Source organism: Thunnus thynnus, chromosome 1 (assembly GCF_963924715.1).
Source record: "Thunnus thynnus chromosome 1, fThuThy2.1, whole genome shotgun sequence".
Taxonomy (NCBI): Eukaryota; Metazoa; Chordata; class Actinopteri; order Scombriformes; family Scombridae; genus Thunnus; species Thunnus thynnus.
In genome coordinates, this window is record NC_089517.1 from 941,159 (window position 1) to 952,269 (window position 11,111).

Genomic DNA, 11,111 nt, shown 5'->3' on the forward strand with positions numbered 1-11,111 from the left:
ATTAGCTCAAGATGGCTGGCTGACTCAACAGGGACTAGAAATCGTCTCTGTTGCTAGGTCTATACTAAGGGTCGGCCTACTTGCTGGAGTAGTAAACTAGTTTCATTATGTAGGAGTCTACAGACGTAACTGATTGTTTTCCAGGTACGCATAATATGATCAATTTATATCTTTTTGTTGTTGTTATAGAACAGTTTTTAACTGATGTATAATTGCAATATTACTTATATTGCAATATTGCTTAAATACACTCTGTAAGCAGACTACTTGATTTTCTATCAGAGAACTGTTTAAACAGCATTTGTATAGGAATGATTCTGTCCCGACTTTTTTGATCCATACAAGCGGTTTCCACTGTAATTACGTGATTATTAGCCAGTAACTTCTTTGAAATTTCTTTGAACTACATTTTTCTTTCTCAGAGCTGTTTCTTACAACGCGCTGTCTGACCACGTCAGAAATCAAATGTTTTTATCGCCTTTCTGTTCAGTAATTGTTTGAGTCACGGAGCGTACTCTTCATACGCTTGCATGCACCGAACCAGAACGTCTGTATCACAACAGTTCAGGACAAATACATGTACCTGTACACCCCTGTACTTACACCTAGTGGATAATGCAGATGTAGGTGACTTTTTTCTTTCTTTGCCAATATACTATATATCCCTCATTTCTGCAAATATTTTGGAAATATTTTTCTTGAATTTACTGTACATTTGTGTTACCAAGGTTATTTTCTGTAGATACAAATTACAGATGTCCCCTAAATGCCTCATGATGCAGACATTGACTGTAAAAAATATGGACGTAGTCAGGGTGACATCACCAATTGGTTCGCGAACTGCCATTTTGAAGCCTTGAGTGTAGCGATTTGACCATCGCCATCTTGGATTTGGCCGTCGCCATGTTTGATTTTTGGAGCCAGAAGTGACCATATTTGGAAGAGAGGGTGGAGCTGACCATAGCGCTAGCTGCTAGCTTGGTTAGCATGGTGCATTTATAATCTATGGTTAACAGTTATAATGTTAATTCTAATTTTCGCTAGCGAAAAACAGGCCTAAGACCGTTAAAACAAAATGTGGAAAAACTGATCATCTGACTCATTGATGGGTCTTTTATTACAAAAAACACAGAACAAGACTTTTTTTTAGGTGACCATAATATTACAATTAACTTTAATGAACTGAAAACAAACTGTGAAATAGCAGCAGCTACGCCTATACGCCATGTTTACGTTACTTAAGCAATGTTGTCACCATGGCAGCGACTTGTCAATCACAACGTATTTCACTTCTCTGCATATCTCTGCATTCAGAGTACATTAGTAAGAAACTGAGGAGGACCATGCCAACTGCATGTATAAAAGTTACTACAATAAATTTCAAAATCAAAACTGCATAAAATAAATAAGGCTACAAAACAAGATGCTTTCACCTAACCTGTCTTTGGTGGAAGTCAGTAAGACAGTTGAGCATGTACTTTACTTTGTTGCTGTCTGGGATAACAGTAGACAGAGTTACTCTCAGATCATGCTCAGTGTTCAACCTGTTTCTCTGCTCCACTTTTAAATATAGCTGTAATAAGACCATTATTCCAACTCTCAGCAAAATATCCCACACTCACAGTTAGGTTGAATCATTTTAGAACAGACAAGTGGAATTTTTCTGTGCTGTATTTCAGCATTTGGTTCAGTCTCCCATCAGGCCCACATGCTTTTTTGCTTTTGAGGGTCTTCAGATTTGTTTTCAGATGGTTGATAGTAACGAGGAAATCTAGGGGGTTCTGGTGGTCTTTGAATATCAATTCCATATTTAGTAGTTTTTCCAGTATTTGTTTGGTTTGTAAGTCAGTTCCTGGTGGTTTTGGCCCAAATAAGGTGTGAAAATGTTGAGTCCATATGTCTCGGTCCTGTATGAGCAGCTCCTCAGGCTCAGACTGACAGACAGAGTTCCACTGGTCCCAGAAGTCCCAGTTAGACTCTATACTCTCTTCAAGCAGGCACAGCTGTTTCACACTATGCTTTATCTTTTTGCTTCTGGTTGTATTTTTATGTCTTAAGTGCTTCACAATACTGAAGGCGTTTATGATTGTTTGTTTCTAACTTGTTTTTTCAGGTTTTGACATTCTTTGTCAAACCAGTGGTTCTTTTTTGTTGTTTTTCTTTTGTTTGTACGTAGTTTGAATTGATCTTTATTTGCTGTTGTGTTGAAGATGTCATTTATATTGTGGACAGCCTCACATATGCCTTCAGCAGTGGGAGGGTAGGGCTATTCTATCAACTCTTGTAGTAATAATGTAATCTCCTCACTATTGCTGGCCTCTTGGTATTGCTCAGTGCTGTCTGGGGCCCACCTGTATGTCCTGGGTATGTTGAACAGCTCGCTGGGTTTTGTGTGTGTGATATAGTTGTGTGTGAGGAAGAGGGTGATTTGGTTGTGGTCTGATAAAGGGGTTTGGGGCTTGACTGTGAATGCGGTGAAAGAGAAGGGGTCCATGTCTGTGATTATATAATCTACAGTGCTGTTGCCAGCAGTTGAACAATAAGTGAACCTTCCCAAAGAGTCCCCTCTTACCCCACCGTTGACCATATACAGACTGAGGCTTCTGCACAGTTGTAGCAGCTCCCTTCCATTACTGTTCATCACAGTGTCAAAGTTGTTTCTAGGAGGCAGATGGAGGTGAATAGTAGGAGCTTGCTGGCTGATCAAACTGTCTCCTTGACTACTGGTGACTTCAGGTTGTGCACCAGTCCGGGCGTTAAAATCACCACAGATTATTATATTTGCTGCTGCTGGTAATGACATATCTGTGACTCAAGGCAGGGAAACATGTCATCAGAGAAGTAAGGGGACTCACAGCACATAGATATATATCCTTCTGTGTAGGGAGAAGATCTCTTTTTATTTTCTGATGTTGAGAATTTGTAGTGAATTGTGTAAATGTGACTTGTAGCATATAATGAGTCGTCCTGAGTCTCTGCTGGACTAACAGTAGATCATTTGTGGGAAGGGGCAATAATCTCTCTGTAGCTGGGAGGGCAGTGTGTGGGTACATCACCTCTACACCATGTTTCTGATAGGATTATGATGTCATTATTATTGATAGGTTTTACTCTTCAGACCAAAGACTGAGGAGTAAAGACCTTGGATATTCCAACAACTTATTTTAAAGGAACTTATTGAAATTCTCAACAGAAGATGAAATAAAATAAAACAAACACAGAAACAACTTTTACACAGGTGACCTTGAAGAACCTGTTAGAGTGAAATATATTCATATTCATTATATAACATATTCATATTTTATTATCAAATTAGGATTTGTTTAGTTTGAAAGATGTTTTTATAATAAATAAATATATGAAGAAATGAAAAATTGAGATTGAAGCTCACTATGTTAATATAAGAACTAGAGCTGCTCGATTATGGCAAAAATCATACTCGTGATTATTTTGGTCAATATTGAGATCACGATTATTTAACACGATTACTTTTTGACTCATTTTGCTGATGCAGATATGTGCACATATTTTATTCCAGCTGGCTGAGGAGACTATTACACCTGCAATCATAGATTGTATTAATGATCAATAAAGACAAATTATGAAGGAAGAACTCAGGAAGACTGGAGTTCAGGAGCTCAGCATTAAAACTTTAATGAACCTGCCAAGTGGGTGCAGCAGTAGTTTTCTTTGAGTTTATTCGACAGACAGGATTAATGTGTAGGATTTAATCTTTGGTCCACAGTCTGAAGCAGAAGGTGGCGGTAATGCACCTAATACGCTGGTTGCCAACCGCCGTTATAAACCACAAAGAAGAAGAAAAAGGTTTTTTTCAAACAGAGTGGTACATCCTGTCAGCCGAGGGGTTTCCTATCTGTGCAGCCGAACACCGCAGCTCCTCCACGGACTATTACATCCTGACGGTCCCGGTGTTTCCTCCGCAGGCTCCACTTCACTGGATCCAAACGGAGAGCCGGGGCTAGCTAGGAGGCTAGCGGAGCGTTAGCCGCAGCATGACCAGAGGGAGGCACTCAGTTAGCCTCCGCTAACCTCCCAGCTAACGTTAGCCCCGGTTTGTTATTCAGACTAAAGTGGGAAGAAGCAGCAGGTCTGTCGGGCAGCTGAATGAAGTGGAGCCTGCGGAGGAAGAACAGGTTAGCCCCGGTTTCACTACAGGCAGATTCACTCACTACAGTGGGCGAGGAAATAAAACCAATGAATCAATTAGTACAAACATTAGCATCAGTGGGTTAGCATCCGTGGGTTAGCATTAATGGGTTACCATCAGTGGGTTAGCATCAGTATGTTAGCATCAGTGCACTAGCCTAACCTGAAGACTCTAAACAGAGAAATAGAGAACAGGAATATTTGTGCTGCTGAGTCTCCTGAGTTTTGTTCAGCACAGCCTGAGAAACACTGAGTTTTGTGTGATGAACTTTATAGTTTAGTGGATTAATGCACTTTAATCCACTTTTGGACGCGGCTCTGCTCTCTTGGCTGTGTGCAGTGAACTGATGTCCCTCTTACATTACTTCTGTAGCAGTCAGATTACATTAATTCTAGGGTGAGCTTTTCTCTTTATCCTCCTGCTAACATCGACTGTAAATCCACATTTAAAAGCTGATATTTAAAACACTTTCTTCCGGGGGGGTCATGACCCAGGACCCCCCTAGGGGGTTCACATCTAAAAACATGCTGCTGAATCATCCCTCAGCTGCTGACTTTTCCCATCTGGCTGGATGCTCAACTTTCTGGAGCTCCCTGATTCAGTTCATCTTTTAGTTAGTTAGTTAGTGTGGAGACAGTTTGTTGTTGTATCTGACTGCACACAGCAGGACTCTCAGACTGTCTGACATGTGTGTTGTTTTGTGTGTTTGCAGGCTGTCAGGATGTCTGATCTCAGAGGAAGGCTGTGCTTCTCTGGCCTCAGCTCTGAGCTCCAACCCCTCCCATCTGAGAGAGCTGGAAATGAGCTACAATCATCCAGGAGCCTCAGGAGAGAAGCTGCTGTCTGCTGGACTGGAGGATCCACGCTGGAGACTGGAGACTCTCAGGTACACTCAAAAAATATTTAGGCCTAATATGTAAGACTTATGTATTTCAATTGCATATAAAATTTCCATCCATTGGAATTGCATAGTTTTGACATATACAAACTAATAAACTTAACATGAAGCATTTTTATAATTCAAACATAAATTAAACAAGCAGGAATGAGAGGTTATGTATTCTTATTAATAAATCCAATGTGTTTAAAAGAAATAACCAGGTTTATGCAATATCCCCAATTAACTTGAAATGCATCAAATTAATGCACTTTAAATGAATAAACCCAATGTATTTTAAATGTATCATTTTGAAAACTATGAGCAGTGTTTCTGCTATAACAGTAAATGCTAAAAATAACGCCAAATATCCATTCATTCAGAAATCAATAGCGTTTGGGAGCATGTGAGCAGCGCTGTTTCGAAACGCGAGTCAACGTCTTGTGTCGTTGCCATGGAAACTGCAGGTTGCGTAGCTCCTTTTAAAGAAAAGGGCAGTACGTGAGCGAGTGTTTAAGCGAGAGAGCGATCGTCAGAAAAGTGACGGTGAATGTGAGCAGAGGAAAAGGTGAACAGTAAGGCCGGATTCAGACCCAATCAGGCGTTGTGGCGTTCAGCCGCAGGGTGGCGTGGAGGTGTGGGCGTATCTATTTGTCCTCCGGAACATAACCGCTGTGAAACAATCAGAAAATAACATTTTATTGATCTGATTCACCGGCACTCTCACTACCAGTGCTCCCTCTCTGTCTTCATTCACTCTCTAGCTCGCTCGACCACTGCTGCTGTCTCTCTCTCCTTCTCTCGTCTTTTTTACAGGACAGACTAAAGTGTGTCAGTCAGTTAATAAATGCTGCAGCATGGGGGTTAGCTCCAGAGTTAGCAACAATAGGTTAGCCTAACCTGACAACGCTAAACAGATGAATAGAAGCAATGGGGAACGGAGGAATATATGGCTGCTAATCCCCCCCCCCCCACCTTAAACAATAACTAAAATACATTAAAAACAAAACAAAACAGTCAGATTACCTTCACATTTGATTAATTTAATATTTATTTGGAGCATGTGGCCAGTTTGGGTATTGCAGAAAGTCAAAGGCAGCAAAACATCGCCATACGACAACATCACACTACACCATTTCCATTCAACAATATAACACACTGACATACAGCACACACCCACAAAAAGTAAAGGAATATAAACAGAATATTCAGGTTCACTCTGGTAAGTGGCAAAACTTGCAGAAATCAACCACTTGTTTGCATGTTTTTCCCAGAGGGAAATAATAATCTATTAGTGCAAAATGCAGTCACTGAATTTAATCTTCAATACTTGAATTTTTGGTGAAGTCCAGGTCCAGGTCCATCAGGATTTTCTTAAACCCTTTAATCGTGCACTTGAGGTCCTTAGGGTACGGCAAGTTCAGCACATCAATGAAACAAAAACCATCAGACTTGCAAAGGTGACACTTTGTAGGTTTTGCAGAACTTCCACACCTTCAAGTACAACACCAACATCTGCATACATCTCATCTTCAGGACCGGCAGCCTCCACTCGAATCGCATAGATGCCCATTGTTGTCTGTGCAATCCCTGACTCTGCCTCTGCACGTTCACTATCCTGCTGGATAAAACATGAACAATGAGCTGCGTCCCAGTGCTGGTCAAACTGTGATGTTCAAAGTTTCTAAAAATGCAGTTTTACAAACTGAAATTTGAGCAACAACTGAAGCATTGATGTAATGACAGTGATAGTTGGGGTTCTTATCTATGGTAAGAGTTCACACTTAGCATAGATAGAAATCCAGTACACTCTTACCATCACTGTATCACTACACTACAATTTCAACTACAAGTTGTCAGAACAAACAGTGACGAGGGCTCTGTTGTGTCGAGCTCCAGAAACAAAGTAGTTTACATATTTTAGACACTTAAAAAACAGGCTCATCTAAAAAAAACAATATTTGATTAAGTGTATGTTATAATATTTTCACTGCTTTACTTTACCGTCAGACTTTACTGAAAGGAAACTGCCTTTACATCATAAAATATTGCCCTATCCAAGCAAACCAAACTCCATCGCTCCATAGTTACTTCAGTGTTTTAAAAAGGACAGTTTAGATTCACCAAAGTCATACAATAACACAAACTGTACTGAAAGGAAAGCAGATGTGCTGTAGTTACTAAAATGACTGATTTTGCCTATGGGGTTTGGTTGTGGCGATGATGTTTTTGATTTTTACGAGAGTTAAAGGTGCTATATATATTTGTCTGGAAAGTACATCCTTCAAACATACAGGTTATGGTTTCATATTGCCTAAGATGTTGATTTACTTGACTAAAATAGTCCTTCTCTGTTGAAAGTTCCTGGCAACCACACGCCTGACAAGAAAATGTAGTGAACTGAACATGTGGTGTTTCTAGATTCCTGTGTTTTTGATATATGTGACTCAAAAGGTTCTTCCACCTTGTGAACGTACACGGACAATCTACATATACACACGGATACCGGCGATTGCTGCCATGGAGGAAATGTTTGAGCCTGAAATGTTTTAGCAAATCATACCTAGTACATAATGAAATGTCACACACTTTACATGGCCACATTCACATATCTGTGAACACAGACAAAACACATCCTATTAGTTGTGGGGTCATTAACTACACACTATGTGATGATCACATTACATTATACTCTAAAGTCTCATGTGATTGGCTGAAAAGAGACATGTGATGGTCAGAAGTTACAGATAATTCCCCTTCTAAAAAAACAACTTTAAATGAAGCTGTTGCAGGGAAGTCTCATAAAGCCCACACACCAATGCAGTCAAGTTCACACATGACAAGAGCTTTGTAAGTGCAAGTTCAACAGTCTGCAGGTAAACTATACTACACATGTTCTCAATGTGTTTACAACATACTTACAAGATGTCAGAGGTTGCCGTGGCATTCAGCTTCATGTCAAATGATGTTGAATTAGGTTCCTGTAAAACACAAACTGTTCTAGTCAGACACTCAATGTATTTGTACTTAACATGTAATTCTACAATATAATGACCCTTTTACTTATCAAATCATAAGCCCAACATGAACCATTTTGACTATTTCTTTTCTTTTTTTTGGTGGTGTCCAGGTTGTGCAGCAGAGTTTGGGTTTGCATCCACCATGTGCAACACATGTACAGGCTAAATTAGCATCTGGCTATTACTGAGTTTCTGAATAGCAGTGTCAAAAATATATGAATTATTGAAAATGATCCTCTGGCACTTCTTAGTCCATGTTAAAGCTCACCTCTCTGGCTGTATATTTCACACCTTCCTACATAAAAACACCTTCAGTCTACTGCTACTGACTATTTCCATCATTAAAATTATAATATATATTATATACATTCAGAGAGGATTCATTTATTTATATTGTAATTTATTGACATTACATGAGGTAAATACAGTGGCGTCCTGGTTGGTTTTGATAGGCAGATGATGTGTGAGACAGTATCAACTGCAGTAATAAAACATGCACTCACACTGAAAACTGTCAGATGAACTACGTTGAGTATGGATGGAACTCACCAGTAATCAGCCTCGTGCGAGTGTCTCGTGCTCGCTTGTGCTGCGCTGAGGTGGTTGTCAAGATGGCGGCGAGAATTCTGACGTATCTGTTTAGAAACGATTCCACTTCCTGAGTTTGATATGTAAACCAATCTCACACGTTTGAACTAATTGACTTCAACCATATTCAAACCATGTTCATACGTTTTAATTGATTACATTTCATTATTTTTAGAATTACAATATTTCTGCAGATTTTATGAGATTTGAATAAATCCATTTTCAAATTGTGGTGATTGAATGAAAATGACAGAAATCCAAATGCTTAATAATAAATGATGGCATGAATGATGTTTTTGAGTGTATGGAGAGACAATGTCTGATAGAGGAGGAAGAGCTGGAAACATTTTCTCTGTCAGAGCTGATCACACATCTCAACTCAATCTTTGACTTTTTGTTATTTCTAACTGAAATTTCCTGTAAATGTTGAAAGTTCAACCTGATTAGATTCAATCAGGGTTTCAGAAGGATTGGGATACTGGATTCAGATTGGATCAAAGTCTATCAAAGCCCAACCCCACATTTGAACAGAATAATCAAACAGTAGACTAGAGCGATGTAACGTCCATGTTTGCATGCTGAAAGAGAACGTGCTGCTCTGACCCCCCCTCCTCCTTTCAGCCTGCAGCCTGCTGGAGTCCGATGGTTGACACCAGGTCTGAGGAAGTGTAAGTGTGTTTTTCATTTCATTCATGAAAACAAAGCAAACTTCAAACTGTGACATCACTCATTCACATCCTACTGAGGATGAAGATGATGTCATCATCAATCAGGTGATTGATCAATAACTGCAGCTGTATTGTGTCTCGTTCTCTCCATCAGATTTCTGTCAACTCACACTGGATCCAAACACAGTAAACAGATTCCTCAAACTGTCTGACAACAACAGGAAGGTGACATGTGTGATGGAGGATCAGTCATATCGTGATCATCCAGACAGATTTGATTACTGGGAACAGCTGCTGTGTAGAAATGATCTGACTGGTCGCTGTTACTGGGAGGTCGAGTGGAGAGGAAACGTTGAAATATCAGTGAGTTACAGAGGAATCAACAGGAAAGGAAACAGTGTTGACTGTTTGTTTGGAAGGAATGATCAGTCCTGGAGTCTGTTCTGCTCTGATTATGGTCGTTACTCTGTCTGTCACAATAACAGAGAAACATCCATCTCCTCCTCCTCCTCCTCCTCCTCCTCTGTCTCTAACAGAGTAGCAGTGTATGTGGACTGTCCTGCTGGCACTCTGTCCTTCTACAGAGTCTCCTCTGACACACTGATCCACCTCCACACCTTCAACACCACATTCACTCAGCCTCTGTGTGCTGGGTTTGGAGTCTACTGGTCTGAGAGGCCTGGTTCCTCAGTGTCTCTGTGTTCTCTGTAGGAGGAAGAGTCTCCTCCTGTTAGAGAAACTTTCTCATGTTATTTAGTACCAACCTGATCTCTCACTGCTTGTAAATGCAGTTTCTAAACCAACATGGTTTCCACATGACTGACAGTTTGTTTGACATTTAAAAAGCTGTAAAAAAGAAGCTGATGTTCTCAGAGCAGATAGCTCAGTGTGTTAGAGGACTGTTTGGAGGTTCGGAGGTCGTGGCTTTGATCCTTATGAGTCTCAGTGAAACTCAGAAGCTCTCAGAGAGAAAACCACCAGCGGCTGAAAGTTTACTGAAACGTCAAGTTGTGACCAAGGTTTTTAAAAATGTTGGAAGAGTTTTGCCGACTAACTATAACACACATAATGACAGTAAGTATCCGCTGGCCTATAGAGGCTCTTTGTTGTTTTTACTCTTATTTGTTGTTCAATTAGTTGTTTTTTTAATCATATAGTCAATTCAGAAAGCGACATGTTTTTATGTGTCTCTACTGGATGTGCATGTAGAGCTGTAAATAAACATTATGATTCAGAGATTCATCAATTCATGGTTCTGTCTATAAAATGTCAGGAAATTGTGTAAATTGTGTAAAATGCTGGTTGTAATTTCACAGAGTCAAAGGCGACGTCTTTAAATGTCTCATTTTGTCTGAACTAAAGTCCAGAACAGTCAAATATTCTGTTTATTATCATGTAAGACAAAGAAAAGCATTCAATCTTCACACCTGAGAAGCTAAAAGCAGAAAATGTTTGCTTCAAAATGACTCAAATGATGATTAAGTGTTAATTTAGTGTTGATGGATAATCAATGAATGGACTAATTGTTGCAGCTCTGGCTGTATGTGAACAGAATATTAGAGGACAAACAGCTGACAGTTTAGCGCCTTACTAAATATCCACAATAAAAAGCTCATTTACAGGATCATCAATCTGTTTACAATCTGTTTGAAATGTTTCTTATTTCCTGTTTTTGTGTTGTACCAAGTAAAGTTGATCATTTGTATGTTTATGTTACTCAGGCAGAAATAAATGGAACTGCAGTATCACCTGTTATGTCCAATAAAAAAGGATCATAAATAATAATAGAA

At 39.6% G+C, this 11,111-nt stretch overlaps 1 protein-coding gene across 3 annotated transcripts in view; it reads left to right on the forward strand.

Moving 5' to 3' along the window:
- The window catches only part of LOC137199612 (NLR family CARD domain-containing protein 3-like), a 52,461-nt gene extending 41,350 nt beyond the window's left edge, over positions 1-11,111 (forward strand). For all 3 annotated transcript variants that reach the window (XM_067615147.1, XM_067615776.1, XM_067614419.1), the window contains 3 exons: positions 4,881-5,054; positions 9,275-9,321; positions 9,476-11,111. In XM_067615147.1, coding sequence (XP_067471248.1) covers positions 4,881-5,054; positions 9,275-9,321; positions 9,476-10,032 — 778 coding nt within the window. In that variant the 3' untranslated portion in view covers positions 10,033-11,111. The remainder of the gene's footprint in view (positions 1-4,880; positions 5,055-9,274; positions 9,322-9,475) is intronic.